Source organism: Odocoileus virginianus, chromosome 11 (assembly GCF_023699985.2).
Source record: "Odocoileus virginianus isolate 20LAN1187 ecotype Illinois chromosome 11, Ovbor_1.2, whole genome shotgun sequence".
NCBI lineage: Eukaryota > Metazoa > Chordata > Mammalia > Artiodactyla > Cervidae > Odocoileus > Odocoileus virginianus.
Window position 1 is genome coordinate 25726134 of NC_069684.1, and position 18419 is coordinate 25744552.

The 18419-nt window shown below is 46.9% G+C and overlaps 1 protein-coding gene across 7 annotated transcripts in view; it reads left to right on the forward strand.

Moving 5' to 3' along the window:
- PRDM2 (PR/SET domain 2) overlaps nucleotides 1–18419 on the forward strand; it is a 127840-nt gene that overhangs the window by 84686 nt on the left and 24735 nt on the right. For 3 of the 7 annotated variants that reach the window (XM_070474068.1, XM_070474071.1, XM_070474070.1), the window contains exon 8: nucleotides 768–5127. The exons of 1 other annotated variant lie outside the window; for it this stretch is intronic. In XM_070474068.1, coding sequence (XP_070330169.1) covers nucleotides 768–5127 — 4360 coding nt within the window. Of the gene's footprint in view, nucleotides 1–767; nucleotides 5128–5382; nucleotides 10026–14250; nucleotides 14576–18419 lie in introns of those variants that run through there. 3 more of the 7 variants (XM_070474073.1, XM_020875605.2, XM_070474069.1) reach the window with 2 other exon arrangements.

An 18419-nucleotide genomic window follows, 5' to 3' on the forward strand; every position in this document is an offset into this window, starting at 1 on the left:
ATCACACCATCCTGATTATTCTGGGTCATTAGGACCTATTCTGTACAGTACTTCTGTGTATTCTTGCCATCTCTTCTTAATCTCTTCTCCTTCTCTTAGGTCCTTACAGTTTATCATGCCTATCCTTGCATGAAATGTTCCTTTGCTATTTCCAGTTTTCTTGAAGAGATCTCTAGTCCTCCTTCCTAATTTAGTAAGGCTCAGAAGAGATGATCTCCAAAGTTCCTTTTACATGAAAAATGCAGATCACATAATTTTGGAAGATGTAGCTCTCAATATATAGTTTTGGTAAGGAAGAAGGGAGAGAATCAACTGCATTCAAGGCAGACCACTAAGGATATTACCTGGCAATATGTTCAGCAATTTTGTTTCAGTTTGGAATTATGAAAAATTGGAACTCATGACTAGTCTCTTGCATCTCAGTATCAGCTATTTCCAACACAGTTTTAAGCACTACAGTTTCTGTAAACAAAAGCGTGTTTATATTTGTGTGAGGAAACACAGAAGAGCCTGAGTTCCTGTGGGCATTTACTGTTCAGATTGAGGCCTCCCTCACTGCCCACTGAGCTCCCTGGTGCCCTGCAATCATTTGTTGAATGAATGAATGGATTTATATCCAGTAAAACTTCTTAAATGAGAATGTAGAGTGGTCTATTGTTACAGTCTTCCTTACTCATTTGAGATGATAAAGGAAGTAACATGGATAATGAAAGCTGATCACCAGTGGCTAGTGTTTGACCTTACTTCTGCTTTCCTGTGCTTTCCAGGCCCCAAAGACGAAGACGAGAAGCCTTCTGCTTCCACCACCGAGCAACCAGCCGTCCCTCAGGAGGTGGTGAGTCAGGATGTGCCTCCGGAGCTCGCCCTCCCTCCCCCTGCCCACGAGCCCCAGACAGGACCAGATGTGGAGCTGGAAGCAGCGCTCTGTGAGGCGAACGAGGTGGTGGAGGAGGAAGAGGAGGAGGAGGAAGAGGAGGAGCTGGAAGAAGAGGGAGAAGAAGCAGCTGATGTGCCAAATGAAAGTTCCCTGAGAGAGCCGGAGATCCGATGTGATGAGAAGCCCGAGGATTTGTTAGAAGAACCAAAAACTGTTTCAAAGGAAACTCTTGAAGACTCTGTGGAGGCAGCCCTTGTTGTGAAAACTCCCAGAGCCAGAGAAGAGGCCAACGGGGATGTGTTTGAAACATTTCTGTTCCCATGTCAGCACTGCGAGAGGAAGTTCACGACCAAGCAGGGACTGGAGCGGCACATGCATATCCACATGTCTACGGTCAACCACGCCTTCAAGTGCAAGTACTGTGGGAAGGCCTTCGGCACACAGATCAACCGGCGGCGCCATGAGCGGCGCCACGAGGCCGGGCTTAAGCGGAAACCTGAGGACCCGGCCAGCAGCAAGGCCTCCGGCGACGGCGCTCCTCCCCAGGACGACACACAGCCCCCCAGTCTTGGGCAGGATGGTTTGACCTTGAGCTCAGAGAAGGCGTCCCAGGACTCAGTGACTACTTCCGTTGTAGAAGAGAACGGCGAAGCTAAAGAGCTTCACCCATGCAAGTACTGTAAGAAAGTTTTCGGCACTCACACGAATATGAGACGGCATCAGCGCAGAGTTCATGAGCGACACCTGATTCCCAAGGGGGTGCGGCGGAAAGGGGGCCTCCTGGAAGAGCCACAGCCCCCAGCAGAGCAGGCCCCACCCGCCCCGAGTGTATACGTCCCCAGCACAGAGCCAGAAGAGGAAGGGGAGGCAGACGATGTGTACATCATGGATATTTCCAGCAATATCTCTGAGAACTTAAATTACTATATTGATGGTAAAATTCAGACCAGCAGCAGCACCAGTAACTGTGATGTTATTGAGATGGAATCCAATTCGGCAGACTTGTACGGAATAAACTGTCTGCTCACTCCCGTCACAGTGGAAATAACTCAGAACATAAAGACCACGCAGGTCCCTATAACCGACGATCTCCCTAAAGAGCCTTCCAGCAGCACAAACAGTGAGTCCAAGAAACGGAGGACTGCTAGTCCGCCCGTGTTACCCAAAATTAAAGCCGAGACTGAGTCTGATCCTGCCACACCTTCATGTTCCTTGAGTCTGCCTCTCAGCATATCAACCTCAGAGGTGGTATCTTTCCACAAAGAGAAAAGTGTGTATTTGTCATCAAAGCTCAAACAGCTTCTTCAGACCCAGGATAAATTAACTACTCCTGCAGGGATTTCAGCCGCCGAGCTACCCAAATTAGGCCCCGTCTGCGTGTCCGCTCCTGCGTCAATGCTACCCGTGACCTCGAGCAGGTTTAAGAGGCGAACTAGCTCTCCCCCCAGCTCTCCCCAGCACAGCCCCGCTCTGCGAGACTTTGGAAAGCCAGGAGATGGGAAAGCCATGTGGACTGAGGCAGTTCTAAGCTCCAAAAAACCCAAATTAGAGAGTCACAGCAACTCACCAGCGTGGAGTTTGTCTGGGAGAGATGAGAGAGAAACTGGGAGCCCACCAGGCTTTGATGAATATAAGGTGTCTAAAGAGTGGGCAGCTAGCTCTACTTTTAGCAACGTGTGCAACCAGCAGCCACTGGATTTGTCCAGTGGTGTGAAACAGAAGACTGAGGGGCCAGGCAAGGCTCCCGTCCAGTGGGAAGCCGTGTTAGATCTCAGTGTGCATAAAAAGCCCTGTGGTGACTCTGAAGGCAAGGAATTCAAAGAAAACCATGTGCTGCAGCCAGCCTGCAGTGCTGTAAAGAAAAGGAAACCCACCACCTGCATGCTGCAGAAGGTCCTTCTCAACGAATACAATGGCATCGACCTCCCTGTAGAAAACGCTCCAGATGTGTCCGGAAGCGCCAGTCCCTGTAAACCTCTAGAACCTCAGCCAGACCCTGACCTTGGTCTCAACTCAAGCTTGACTGCCGCTGTTGTCGAGTCTCCTCCTGATGTTTCTTCATCATCACCTGCCTTACAACCATCTTCCCTTTCTTCCGGGCAGCTGCCGCCTCTTCTGACCCCCACCAATCCCTCTTCTCCTCCACCCTGCCCTCCCGTGTTAACTGTTGCCACCCCGCCCCCTCCTCTGCTTCCTACCATCCCTCTTCCAGCCCCCTCTTCCGGGGCGTCCCCTCACCCGTGTCCCTCTCCACTCTCGAATGCCACCGCACAGTCCCCACTTCCAATTCTGTCCCCGACGGTGTCTCCCTCGCCGTCCCCCATTCTTTCCATGGAGCCCGTTATGTCCGCCGCTTCACCAGGGCCTCCAACACTCTCCTCCTCTTCCTCCTCTTCTTCCTCCTCTTCCTTCTCATCTTCCTCCTCCTCCTCTTCCCCTTCGCCGCCGCCTCTCTCAGCAGTGTCATCCGTGGTTTCCTCTGGGGATAATCTGGAAACCTCTCTCCCCATGATATCTTTTAAGCAGGAGGAACTAGAGAGTGAAGACCTGAAAGCCAGGGAGGAAGCCCCATCCACCACTGAGCAGGAGATCATCCAGGAGACATTCAACAGAAACTTTGTCTGCAATGTCTGTGAATCACCTTTTCTTTCCATTAAGGATCTAACCAAACATTTATCCATTCACGCTGAGGAATGGCCCTTCAAATGTGAATTTTGTGTGCAGCTCTTCAAGGTGAAAAGTGATTTGTCAGAACATCGCTTTATGCTTCATGGCGTTGGGAATATCTTTGTGTGTTCAGTTTGTAAAAAGGAATTTGCATTCTTGTGCAATCTGCAGCAGCACCAGCGAGATCTCCACCCGGATAAGGTGTGCACGCACCATGAGTTCGAAAGCGGCACCCTGAGACCCCAGAACTTTACGGATCCCAGCAAGGCCCACATCGAGCACATGCAGAGTTTGCCAGAAGACCCTCTAGAAGCGTCTAAAGAAGAAGAGGAGTTGAATGATTCTTCTGAAGAGCTTTATACGACCATCAAAATAATGGCTTCCGGAATAAAGACGAAGGATCCAGATGTTCGATTGGGTCTCAACCAACATTACCCAAGCTTTAAACCACCCCCATTCCAGTACCATCACCGCAGCCCCCTGGGCATTGGTGTGACGGCCACAAACTTCACTACGCACAACATCCCACAGACGTTTACCACCGCCATCCGCTGCACCAAGTGTGGGAAGGGCGTGGACAATATGCCTGAACTGCACAAACACATCCTGGCATGTGCCTCTGCGAGTGACAAGAAGAGGTACACCCCCAAGAAAAACCCGGTCCCGCTGAAGCAGACTGTGCAACCCAAAAATGGCGTGGTGGTTCTGGACAACTCTGGGAAAAACGCCTTCAGACGAATGGGCCAGCCCAAAAGACTGAACTTTAGTGTGGAGCTCAGCAAAATGTCCTCGAATAAGCTCAAGTTAAACGCGTTAAAGAAAAAAAACCAGCTTGTCCAGAAAGCAATCCTGCAGAAAAACAAGTCCGCAAAGCAGAAGGCTGACCTAAAAACCACTCCTGAGTCGTCTTCCCACGTCTGCCCGTACTGCCACAGAGAGTTCACGTACATCGGGAGCCTGAACAAGCACGCCGCTTTCAGCTGTCCCAAAAAACCTCTTTCTCCTTCCAAAAAAAAACTTTCCCACTCTTCCAAGAAAGGGGGGCACCCGTCACCTGCCGGGAGTGACAGAAACAACAGCAGCAGCCACCGCAGACGGACAGCAGACGCTGAGATTAAAATGCAGAGCATGCAGGCGCCTCTGGGCAAGACCAGAGCTCGCAGCTCGGGCCCCTCGCAGGTGCCGCCACCCCCCTCGTCCTTCAGGTCCAAGCAGAATGTTAAATTCGCCGCTTCGGTCAAGTCCAAAAAACCAAGCTCCTCTTTAAGGAACTCGAGCCCCATACGCATGGCCAAAATTACTCACAGCGAGAGCAAGAAGCCCAAAGCTGCAGCCAAGAACCATGCAACTCCCCTCTCAGGCAAGACGTCAAGGAGCCTGCATGTGAGGGCTCAGAAGAGCAGAGCCGTCTTACAGAGCAAGTCGGCCTTGGCCAGTAAGAAACGGACAGACAGATTCAGTGTAAAATCCAGAGAACGGAGTGGGGGGCCAATCACCCGAAGCCTGCAGCTGGCGGCTTCTGCCGACCCGAGTGAGAACAGGAAGGAGGATGGCAGTGGCAAGCAGGAGCTGAAGGACCTCAGGTAAGCAAAGCTCCAGGGTCAGAGGAATTCAGAGCTCAAGAGCAAGGGGGGAAAGACGGTTGGAAGAAAACATTTGCCCAATGGCTCCTTTTCCTTTTTCCTGCACGATTTTGACATAAGCATTTAAAGGAAATAGCTGTTGCTTAAGGTGTAGGCAGACGTGGAGGAGGGTCAGTGCTTTGGCTGCTGCAAAGATGGACGCATAGCTTTTATTTCACATGTAGGACTCACAAAGTGGTACCATTTCTTTAATAGGGCCAGTTGTGAACTGGATTTGAAGCCATGAAAAGCTCCCCAAAGTACCCTACTATGAAACGGTGAAATTCTCTCAAACTTCCTTTATATCTTGGGTGGTATCCCAGTGTCACTTGTATTAACTTTCCCATCATAGATGTCTTCTTATGTTCTGATGTATCGCGGAGTTCATTAAAACCATATTACAATCTGATTTAATATTTCTGTGACTTAAAGAGTGGTTCTAGCAACTGAGACTGCTTTTTATTACTCATGCTTTCTTCTATTGTGTTTTAATTTTAAAAACTTGCCTCTTAGTCAAATCAAAACACGGTACCCTGTTCCTTTTAAAATGCTGCATGTCTGTGTCTTCTCCTGTCCCCCCCACCCCCCACCAGCTCATGTCTCCAAGCATAGGGTGATAAACAGCCAGATTCCCATGGCTGGGGGGGATGAGGAGAGAGTGCATGCTGAGGCCAGACCCTGTGGTTCTTCCAGGTGTGAGTGGGGACCCAAGGCAAGTCACCCCACTTGTCAGTGCCTTTGTTTCCCCAGTGTGATGTCAGAGCTCATCTTAGATCTAAGGTGATTTCTCTGTTTGTTCTGTGTTCTTCCTTCATTAAAATGTTCTTAGTGATAGATAAAAAACAGAGGGCAGGAGTTAAGTTTGTTACGTTGACTTCTTAAACTTTCTAAGTTACTTCACCTATGAGTGGAGTGTACTTTTGGTATTCCTGCTGCTTCCTGCATAAGACCTGCAGGTCCATCTCCGGTGAAATTATGCATCATCAGCTAGAATTTCTGCGAAGTGTTGAGAAATCCTGTCCTTTCAGAGTGAGCTGCGTGACTAGGCTGTTGGCTGTAACTTTGTGTCTCAGAATCCTTTGGTATCTTAAGCGAGCAGAGTTAACTGCAGGGGGAGGGGGAGGATGACTGCTGTCTGGAGGGGTCACGGGGGCTCAGAGACGCTGTTCCCACCGCACAGTCTTTGAGGCAGGGTTCTTGATGCTGGTGCCATAAGTCATGGCTGAAGATGGAGAGAAGGATCATTAGCCAAGGGCAGACTGGAATGATGGACTGTAGGGGAAAAGGATCAGATTTTTCTGTTAAGCTTCTTCATAAAAGTTAATGTAGATCTCACGCAGCATCTGGTGTCTGACCCTGGCATGTGCGTATACAGCATCTTGGAACTTAGTCCGGGCGAAAGTAAGCACCTGTTGATGAGCTGTCCAGGCTGCCTGCCGGTAGCAGCTTCACTGTGTGCCTCCTTGTACTCCGTCTGTTCTGGAAGTTCAGCAACAGGACGCTCTTGAGCTGTCCTTTCCAAGGTTCAAGAACCCTTTATGCTGTCATTTTCACGGACTGTACTGAAAAACGTTTCCCAAGTGGTTGATGCTTTAGAATGTACTCTGTATTCCTCTTTGTCTCCGATAGTATCTGCAAGAATCACTTATTTTGTATTGGATCCCATTTATACAGTTCAAAGGTAAAGTTGATATGGGAAAATTAATATTCTTTAAAGGAAACCTGAGTGAGGTCCATCCAGTGCTTTTGAAGGACCCTTAAAGACTGCAGAGGACCGAAGTGCCTAATAAAATTGTGTCTGATTTTTGCTTCAGTTAGTTTTAATTATTTTGCTTTGTTAGTTAACATTGCTGGAATGAAATTTGACCTGAAAGAAACAAGAATCAGATAAGAGGTGGATAAATTGTTCTGGCTGTATATGGTAGCTGCAGGCTTCCATGGAAGCTGGCTGCAGCTTTGTGTGAGACACAGCTGTGTTGCGGACACATCTGAAGGATGTGTGTCTTTCACAGGGGTCCACTTAAAAGTGATCTTAAAGTGTTTTGGGGAATTACAAAATGAATATTCAGTGGGACATCATATTTTGATTATCTGGGCAGAAGAGTGGGTGTTTCTTCAGAGAGCTGTGGTCGTCTTGGTACCTTGTGGTGAATTTGGTTTAACACCGGAATTCTCGGCGCAGGCCTGGAGGATGTAATGGTCCGTCTGTCAGCTCCAGGCTCCTAGCAGAGGCCTCTCCTTGGTTCGTGTTTGTTACCCTACACTGGCAGGGAGTTCACTAGACGTCTTTCCTTTTCAGTGTATTTCTTCTTAGAAATTGTATTCAAGGGGGATTTTGTAGTACAAGTTTGGAAATACCCGCTTCCATTCTGTTTTCAGTGTTTTTGCTGTACTCTCCCCATTGCACATTCAAGGACTTAGCCCGGAACTGGCAGCACACCCTTTTCCTGTGTATTTCATCATAACTGTGATTAAGGGCTGGTCCTCAACGCACAGGCGTTTTACATTCAAATACCGGTTTAGAATTCCTTAGAATTTCAAGTATACACTTGCAGTCAGCCGTGAGAACGACGTCAGTTTTCCATCCCACACTGAGGGCTCAGCAGAATTTGCCGTTCAGTCATTTCCTGGAGCACAAGCCATTGTGCCATTCAGGGTGTGAAAGAGGCATGTGCTCCAAATCCTTTTCTTAGGACAAAGCTGCAGAGACATACTACTCTCTAGATTCTCCTGTTACAGCTCTTAATCCAGCAAACCCTTGTTGGGCTCACCTTCACTGTTCGGGACAACCCACTGGTGGCTTGTCAGTGGAACTGCATTTAGTGCTGTTGCTGAGGGCTCATTTCCCTGGGCTGTAAGACAAAAAAGACAAGGAAAGAAGTATATTTTCTGCTCCCTTCTTACCCATCTTTAGTCTTTGTGAGTCCCAAGGCATTTTTACATTCTTCAGTACTGCTTTTAGAGCAACTTTTATGTTCCCATTGCAGCCAGTTAAGGACATGTAAATAAGTGATGGAGAAGTAAAATAAAATTTCAGACCAAGTTTTTCCATTTACCATGAAAGTGATTAAAAGAGGAAAACGGAGCTGATTTCTCACATCCCATCTCTGCCACACCACTCCAAGGAGATCGTCTGTGGCCCTCCCAGCGCTCCCTGCACATCTTCCTACTCATCCTGTTGCTGTCTTCACGTTTGTCCCGTGGTCTCCCTACCTTTTCTTAAACTTGGTCAGTTCATAGAAGGTTGTATCATGTCATTTATCTTCAGTTCTCTTATTTTCTAGGAACTTTCTGTAGAAAAGCCACCCCCCCCAACAAAACAAACCTTAATAATTGACTAAATATCTTGCATGCTCAACTTAGGATAAGCACTACGGCAAAGAATACGAAATCTACCAAGCTTCTGAGACCAGTTGAAGCTAACTCAAAAATCCTAACACATAGCTGATTGCCAGCAGGCTTCTTGTTGCCGTGGGTAGAATCAGGCACGCACTCCTTCACTGGCACCCAGCCTGCAGGCTGGGCTCTCAGGTGATTGAGATGCGGAGGGCGCTGTGAGACAGGCTGGCTGACCCAGCTCCTGGTCCCCGGGACTGGTAACTCAGACCTGAGTGTGGCCCTGGTTTTTGGCACATAGCAGAGAAAGGAACGATTTGAACCTGACCTTGCAAAGCAAGTTCTCTGTTTCGTCAGTAGTCGATTGTAGATTTCAGGGATGGCAGGTTGAATGCACTCATTTTATAATGTTTGGTCACACACACCAGCTCTTGATGCCTTTCCTTTAAGTGAATTATAGATAGAGGCATTGAGCTTCCTTCTTAGCCTGTTTTCTTGTTTGTTTGTTGTTTTTTTATCACAAGCCGATTGCCAGCATAATGGAGAGGAAACCAGATTGGATATGAACTCTTTTTTTATGCCTCTTCCAGTGTCATGTTTATATATCCAAATTCACATGATCCTCTCAGATTATTATCTGGCACTAATTTATAACTGTTATATTATTGGAAATGGTATCTATATGTCAGTGCCCAGGATACATCATAGGCTTGTGCAGATGTATGTCTACACATAAGTGTAAATGAATTTATGTATCAGATTTTACACTTCAGTCTCTAATAGAGATTTAAAAAGCCCAACAAATTGGCCTATTTCTGAGTGTATGGGTATCATTTCTCCATGCATTATCTGCCTTCCCCCTGATTGATGACTGAGTTGGTGGAAAATGGCTAGGTTTTATTCATGTTTTTTTGTTGTTCTCAACTTTAAAAGTAATCTACCTCTTAAAATTTGTAGTTTAATACATGTTTGGTGAACTTGTGCCACTTTAACCTTTTCACTATCATTCCCATTTTGTTACATTTCTGTTATGGGGACTTTATGTTGAAATATTGTATAAAGCATTTGTAGCAGTTTAAAAATAAAATATTTAAAATTATTTAAATTGTTTTGGACGCTTCAATTGTATTATATGTGATTTACATTTTACACTTTTGTTTGAGTTGTTAATCTGCAGAGTGTTCTTGTATTGAAGTTTGCTGTTAGTAATTTTATTCTTGTTGGAGAGTGATATAAAAGACTATTCTAAAGAAAACATTAAAATTTAAAAAATGACATACAAAAGGGGTTGTCCTTTGATTTTAACCAATGTAGCCTTGAGAGAGAGAGAGAGGTTAATTATAGACAAGAGTGGTGTTTGCTACATTTTCCCCTTCCAGCATGAAATAAATCATTTGAGCTTGTCAAATGTATGGAAAGGTTTTTTTATGCTGTTGCTAGCAAGCACTTCCTGGAGAGGGGGAATTCAAATGATGCATTTTATATCATTGTAATCAATAAAAAACTTTCTGAAAGCTGTGAAAGGACTGCATTTTGTACATCATTGGGGTCAGTTAAGGGGGAAAATGAAGGTGTATGTAGGAGGGGCATTCACAGGCTGCATCACTGAAGTGCAGAGCTGAGCCCCCCAGCCGGCCTCCTCCCACTTGTCTCTACTTGGCACTGATTGAATATTTGTGAATTCATGTCGCTTCTATACCACCTCAAGGGCAGACATGGCAACCGGCCGCTGGTGCTAAGTGCAGAGACAGAACTTAACTTTGGTAAGAGTGAAATAATTGCCTACGTGGAATGTCAGCTTCCTTTGTATACTTGTAGATATTTCACTCTATAGTCTGGAGACTTTTATTTTTATGGATCCACAAAGAATGAAACAAAGAAGTTGTAACATTTGTATTAAGTTGCTATGAAATTGCTGTGTTTTTTTTGTTTGTTTTTAAGATTAAAAATGGCTGAAACAGGCAGTTTCATAAAATCCTCCATGGGAGTACTTGTCCTGATACTTTTTATCTGCCTGTGTCCTTGCTGTTTGGGAAAGGGTGGTAAAGCTGAAGGTGGGATCAGCCTCCCTCAGTGAGATGTTCACACTTGTGGCTTATGGATTCCCAGCTTAGAAAACCCCAAAAGGCTTAGGAGGCAGGTGTGTGGAAAGAAGAGACGGAGGCACGAAGCGGCTTTCACAGCATTAGCCCTGTAAATGCTCTAGAAGCCAAGTGCTGAGCCCAGAACCCAAGGAGGAGCCCCGGATACTGTGAGCTAGAAGGAGCGCTGCTCTGGGAGCAGGGTGTGGGTGTCCGCCTCACCCACCTGCTGTCCCTCCAGGCCCCTGACAAAGTACCACCTCCACCCGCCTTCTCGGTGGCTTAGCCTTGGGCAAGTATTTTGCCTCGCCCAGAGTGGGGAATGGGCAAGATGGTCTCCCGAGTTTTCCTTCTAGCAGGAACTGCTTCCAGGCTGTGTGTGCTTACAGATTTCTCATTGGGTCTGAAAGAGCCGGGTGAGGGCTATCATGTCCCCCTGGATGTGGGAATACTCAGATACTTAATTAGGTGAGGATCCCCAAGAAGGTGCTCAAGTCCCTCCACAGAATGGCTTAGGGTTTAACTCTGTGAAGTTGAAAATTTTTTAAAGCTATTAACTAAAACCTTATGTCCCTGTAGCTATTTGGGAGCATCCGGCAGCATCTAGGCTGGCTCTTTTAATTTGGATGTTACCAGTACTTTCTAGCGCAGTTTTTTACAAAAATCACAGTAGTTTATTGAATACCTATTGTATACCAGGCTGTGTTCTAGATACATGCTGTGTCCAGTTTACATCAGTGAACAAAAATCCCCACCTTTGTGAAGCTTACGTGTGGTGATTTTTCCAGTTTTTATTACTTCAAAACCTCCCCCACTTCGTCACAGTTCTCCCAAGGCTAGGAGGTCAAGAAGATGCCTCTACCTTAATGTTTGAGGGTGGATATTTAGATAACTGGAGACTTTTAATACGTTAAAGCAACTCTTCTAAAATTATATCTCAGTGCATTCGATGAGATGGTTAGATAGCATCACCGACTCAATGGACATGAATTTGAGCAAACTTGGAAATAGTGGAGGACAGAGGAGCCTGGCATGCTGTAGTCCATGGGGTTGCAAAGAGTCAGACATGACTTAGTGATTGAACAACAGCAAATACATTATTTCTCTGTACTTTGGCTTGCTATCCGGCCTCACTTTGAATTGATGGACTTAGCATTAGAAACACTTGTAAAGGACACTTTGCCTTGAAAGTGGGTTCGAGTCCGGATGGGTGAGGACAGGCTGTCACGTGAAGAAAGTGTTAGTAGCTCAGTCTGTCCAGCTCTTTGCGACTCCATGGACTGTAGCCCACCAGGCTTCTCTGTCCATGGGATTCTCCAGGCAAGAACACTGGTGTGGGTTGCCATTCCCTTCTTCAGGGGATCTTCCCAACCCAGGGATCAAACCCAGGTCTCCTGCATGGCAGACAGATTCTTTACCGTCTGAACTACCAGGGAAGCCCTGAGAAGAGGTTGACTCCTTTATAAAAGCCACAGTTAAAGTAGTCCAGAGACCAGGCTGAGTATTGAGGAAAATGGTCTGCCATTTCCGTCATTCATTTCAGAGACATCGCCATGGCCTCCTCTGTCCCCGGCTGCATGAACCCTGCCCCTGCTGCCCCTTTGGGGTCCGGTCTCTGAACGTCTTGATTCAGCACTACTGAGGGGAGTGTGTTCAGGAGCCTCCAGATGGTGATCAGGCCCCAGCTTCTCAGACTTCACCCAGAGGTGGCACTCAAGCTCCCAGCTCCAAGGCCCTAAAACCGGCCTTTTGTGTAAAGTGAGACCTTCTGGGCTGGGACCTGGGTAGGGTGCCAGGTCACCATCGCAGGTGATTTCAGTGCACACTGAAGAATTTCAGAGTTTATGTGGGAAAAATAATGACTGTGTGTCGCTCTTAATTGCTAAAGTACTTGTGTGTTGTCAACATTGGCAGAATAGGTACTAACAGCATTGTTCACATTTTCTGAAAGCTGGGGGTCTGGTCTTGAGCCTGGGTTGTATGCCTGCAGGAGGCAGAGGTGATAGGTCCCCAGGGGAAAAGGAATGGCCAGGCTGTTGTGCAGTTTCTTGCTGAGAGTGTTGCTCAAAGGCCCCTCTTGGGCCCCACCTTCCTGGTGCCTTGACCCTTTCCTGGAAGTTTGCCTGCAGGATGTAAGGCCTTAAATACGGCTGTGCTGTGGGATTTTAAAAAAGAAAAAATATATGTTGGTGGAAATAATGACATCCATATTACCATTGAAATTCTTTATAGATGAAAATGTCTAGTATTCAAAAAATGTTGAATGGAACTGAACCTGAGTTTTGAGAGTGTGATATAGGGACAGTGTGAAGCTGCTCATCCCTTCAGGCAAATGCCCACCCAGAGTCCTGTTTGAGGGCCGCCCAGCACGGCTCCATGCCACCCGCTGCCACGCACTCCCTGCCTCCAGCCACACCAGTGCCCCTCAGTTCTCTCACTCCCCTCTCTCGTGCCTCTTCCTCTCCAGAAGGTGATGGAAGTGGTCTGATAAGCCCTGGGGTGAATCTGACAGTTTCCAGGTGTTTGCTTTGTGTGAGCTGCTGTGCAGAGCATTTTCTAAACTTAACAAGAATCCCACGAGGTGGTATCTTTTACAGAAAAAGGAACAGACGCCAGGAACGGGGAGTGATTTTTGTTCAGAGGTCACACAGCTCTCAAGTGGAAAGCTAGGATTTGAACTGCCTCCAAGCTTAACACCTTCCTGTTGATCATTTTTATAGTTTTTTTTTTTTTTTTTTTAAAAGCTTCATTTTCTCTCAATGTAGAACACAGGACTTTTACAGGACTTGCTAGCGTCTCTAGTGAGGGCTTTTCCAGAATCAGTGAGCAGGTAGACCCATCCCTTCTGGGTAAGCCTTCCTGGTGCAGCAGGACTGTTGATAGTAAGGAGCTGCTCATGGGAACACATCTAGTTTCACTGTTTTAATTGTGGGCCTTGCTGCTTCCTCCATCGTAGAGCTTTTAGGTCCACTTGGCTTCATGGTGGTGGTTTAGTTGCTAAATTGTGTAATTCTTTGCGACCCCATGAGCTGTAGCCTGCCAGGCTCCTCTGTCCATGGGATTTCCCAGGCGAGAATACTGGAGTGGGTTGCCATTTCCTTCAACAGGGTCTTCCCAACCCAGGGATCAAACTCATATCTGAATTGTAGGTGGATTCTTTACCGATGAGCCACCAGGGGAGCCCAGTTGGCTTTTTAGATCAGTCTGATTAGTCAACAAAACTCTATTTAATAATAATAATGTTATTTGACTTTTGGAAGTGGTTATAAAGCAAGGTCCCTGGTTCACCAGGAGTATTCTCAGGTGCCATGTGAGAACCTTGACCCGTTTGGCCACAATCAGAGTTGCTTGGGGCTTCCCTTGCTATGTCAGCACATGGTCCATTGAGTGCAAAATGAAGGGTTAAGTTTTTGTCAAAAGTTACTTTTAAAATATTGGAGCTTGAAGGGTGTGTAGGTTTTATTTTCTGGATTAAGAATTGAAAAAAAAAAAACGATGCTACAGTAAATTATTAGCTGCTGCAAAAATGACATTTGGTTGTGAACCATTAAAGGACTTGGGAACACTTTTATTAAACTTGCTGAACCACTGGGGTGATAGGATTTGTATGAGCTTGTTTTCTGCCTTATTTGGACCAGCTAAATTCCGTTTCAACTGTCTCTTACAGAAAGCGATCTGAAATTCAGGCGGATGGTCCAGAGAACATAGAAGCTTTTAATGGAATAAGTTCATGCCTGAATGTGCCTTCGCAGGTCCAGCTTATAACCCACAGCAGGATACCAGACAAAGAGCCGACGTTTTTGAAAATTCCTTGATAGATACTACCTGGGTTACTCAGTAGGGTGTCATTTCAATATTGACAGAAAGCTACAGATAGAGTTTAAAATACTGGTTTATGTCCTGAATCAGAACATATTTAAGCATATTTCCATGTCAGTGTTTCAACAAGAGCCTACTGTATAATAAAGGTTTAGATGACCTCTTGAGTCTTAGCATTAAATCTAAGTGTGAATTTTAAGTAGAAAACATTTTAAAATGACCTAGAGTTTGTTTCACACATAAGTTAACAATAGAAGGGGGTTTAGGCCTTAGGATACAATTCTGGCCTTTTTTTTTTTTTTTTTAAGTTAGAATTTAAATTGAAAGTTGCATTTGTGTCAGTACTAAATACTTGCCAAAAATATAACATTTTAATATTCTCTATTGGAATGAAGTTATTTAAAAGTCATGTGGATTCAATTTTCCTTGCAGTAACATTCTCTTCTCACTTGCTTTTTATAATCACATCCAATCCTTGCCAGCCCAGCTCGAGTTTAGGGACATTTTCAGATGGCTTCTATTTCCAAAGCTATTATTGGGCCTGTGAATTCAGGTACATTCTCCTATAGTGATTCAGTCAGCCAGCCATTCAGAAAACTGCTTTCACTGTCAGTCTGGATCAGGAGGGTGTTGGTCAGTAGATCTGACAGACTTTGTCCCGTATACAGCAGTTTTCAGAGGACCCTTGTGGTGTAACTGGACACCATGGAGGAGCTGAGGGTATTCCTGGCTGTTCCTTCCCTCCAGGCACTAACTCCCAGGAAGCTCTCTCACCACCTGAGGAAGAACAGTTGCCCTCATTCACAGACAAATCCATCGAGTCTGAGAAGGACCACATCACCTGCATTCTGCCCCACTGCAGTAAACGAAGATGCCGAACCCTGCTGGTTCCAGCTCTTTGCTGCTGTGTGAAACCATCTGATTCACTGGGGTTTTAAGATGGCCTCCCCAGGTGGTGTAGTGGTAAAGAATCTGCCTGCTAGTGCAGGAGACTCAGGCAACATGAGTTCAATCCCTACGTCAGGAAGTTCCCCTGGAGGAGGAAATGACAACCTGCTCCAGTGTTGTTGCCTGGAGAATACCATGGACAGGAGCGTGATGGGCTACAGTCCGTGGGGTTGCAAAGAGTCGGACATGGCTGAGCACACACATCCTACATAATCACTGCATTCCCCAAGTGACTGGCGCTGATGCCATCACCCACAGCAGGGTTCTGTTGGGGAGCACGCTGGAAATAAACATTGGAATGCCTAGCCATCTGGCTGCTAATTCCCTGGGTTCCATGTGTCTGGTAGGACAGGCTGCTGGCTGAGCCCTGGGCCTGGTCTGAGTGGCTGGGCTCGAGGAGGTGGTGTGTGTGCCTATGAGGCTGATGGCTGTGGTGGTGATGGTGACCACTGTCCTTTAGTGATCAGGACCTTAATCCTCACAATGATAGAGCCGGGGAGGCCCCACTGAGGAAACAGATGGGATGTAGTGACCGTCCCTGGTGGAAAGAGCCGGAATGTGGTGGGTGATGACTGCTGAGGAACTCTGGGAACAGGCTGCTGAAGAAACTCCTTGCTTTCTAAGGCCCAGGGAAAAAAAGAGATTCCTTTATGAAAACTGACAAAGCTCAGTTTATTTTATAGTTGTTTCAGAGAAACACTCCCAAAGGCCCTCAGATGGTCCTTACTCTCCGTCTGGACCCCCAGGCACGGCGAATGAGCCTGGGATGTCTGCGGATGCAGAGGTATCCGGGGAGCTCTGGATGCCTGACTGCCCAGGGCCCCTCAGGGTTTTTCTGTGGCTTCATTTCAGGCCCTGGGATGTAGCTAAGGACACTGACTGGCCCCAGACCTTAATCTGCTCATCACCTGTCCATCCCGACCTGAAGTACTGCCCTCGTCTCTCCATTTCCTCCTCCTGCTCTTCTGTTCGCAGAGGCCCTTCACTCATTCATACATTCTTTTCTTGATTTGTTAGCTTGGTTTACTAAATGTGCCCCCTCCTAGAATGAAAGTTCTCCCTGAGCAGGAATTGCAGTGTATTCACTGCTACATCTCCAGCATCTCCCACACTGTCTGCCAGGTAGCAGCTGCTCAGTAAATGTTCGTCAAATGAATAAAATGTTCCTGGCTTCATCCCCTTTTTAGCTCTGTAGCCTTAGGCAAGTTCCTTAACCTCCGAGCCCCAGCTTTCCTTTCTGTAAATAGCAATAACAGTCCATCTGACCAGGAAGGATGGTTGTGAAGATCACAGGTGTGCCCGCCCTTGCACGGGTTACTGTTACCTCTGGAATCTCAGTTTGAATCTGACTCACGGTTGGGGCTGGTGCTCAGGTGCAGAGGGCTGGACTTCGGCCAACGATGAGTTTCCATGGCCACACAGGTCGCGGTGGCCAGAACCTACCTTCATCATCTCTTGCCTCCACCCAGAGAAGGAACTCAAGTGGCTGTCACTCTGGCTTCTGCTGCCTGTGACCCTGGGGCCCTTTGCTGTGTCTTAGGCAGGCCTGTGCTTCATATACTGACTGTTGTTCAGTTGCTCAGTCATGTCCGACTTTTTGCGACCCCATGGACTGCAGCACTCCAGGCTTCTCTGTCCATCACCAACTCCCGGAGCTTGCTCAGACTCGTGTCTATTGAGTTGATGATGCCATCCAACCATCTTGTCCCCTGTCGCCCCCTTCTTCTGACTGTAGCTGCTTCCCTTTCTCCCATCAGATAATGAGCCATAAAACGAAATCATTTTTCAAATCATAGTGGGAGAAAAAAAATTCTGTCATCCACCCGTGTAACTTCTTTTCTGTTGGTTTTGAATTTCAAAGTTAAAATGCAAATTTTTTAAAGCTGAGTTTGGAAGAAAACACTTCATTAGCTCTGTGAAACCATGAAAATTTAACGAAGGGACCCCAGTTTACCGAAATGAGAAGGATGGTCACTGATGTTTCCAAGCGCTTGATGGCCACTGTTTTCAGGGCTTTGCACATACTGCCCCATTTAATCATTGTACCAACCCTATGAAATACTTTTATGTTCTCCCATTTTACAGATGGGAACCTGCAGCACAGAGGTTGTGTGGCTTGTTAGTACCCAGCTGCCCAGGTGTGGACAAGAAGCACCAGCTAATTTGAAGGAATTAAAACTTAGGCTTGAGGTGAACAAAAGTCTTGCTCCTTTCTGCGTGCGTGCTCAGTCATGTCAGACTCTGAGACCCTATGGACTGTAGCCTGCCAGGCTCCTCTGTCTATGGGATTCTCCAGGCATTCCACTGGAGTGGATTGCCATGCCCTCTGCCAGGGGATCTTCCCAACCCAGGGACCGAACCTGCATCTCCAGCGTCTCCTGCACTGGCAGGCGGTTGGTCCTTCCTGGTCAAGTCCGATTTGTATGTTCTCGGGAGACCACGCTGAGCAGTCTCAGCCACCTCGTCTGCCAGCTTTGTTAGGGGATGAGCAGATCCAGGCACCAGGGAATTAAACCTTGCTCCCTGGCATCACATTTTAGTTCTTTTTTTTTCCTTCTAATTTCATAGGAGTCTCCAAGCCATGGTTGGCAAGTGGGTTTCCATCTGTGCAAGGGGAGCAGCTACCGGGGGTGCCCTGAGCAGGATTCCAGGCAGGGTCACGCTCAGGGATCCGGGCCGGGCCAAGTGCCCAGTGTCCGTCTTGGACACAGGAAGGGGGATGACTCTATGCCCAGGCGTTTTGCTGTCAGGTCTAATGAAGCTGCTACTTCCCTCGCTTTTAAAAATTGCCCGGAACACTATTTCACCTTTCCTGGAAGGCTCAAGGTGACCAGCACCTTGTGTTTTGTGGTGGTGAAGTGACACCCTCAGAGTTCAGGTGTGCAGGATCCAGAAGCTTGAGATGTGGCTCAAGTATTTTTGGAGAAGGTTGTACTTCTCACCATCTCCTTTTTCATCTGTTATTTGTGGATATTGTCTGTACTCCCTGGCAGCCTTTAGATAGCTTCTGATCATTGTGGGCTGGGAAGCCGGATAGCGGCCCTATTGATGTGGTATGTAAATAAGGAG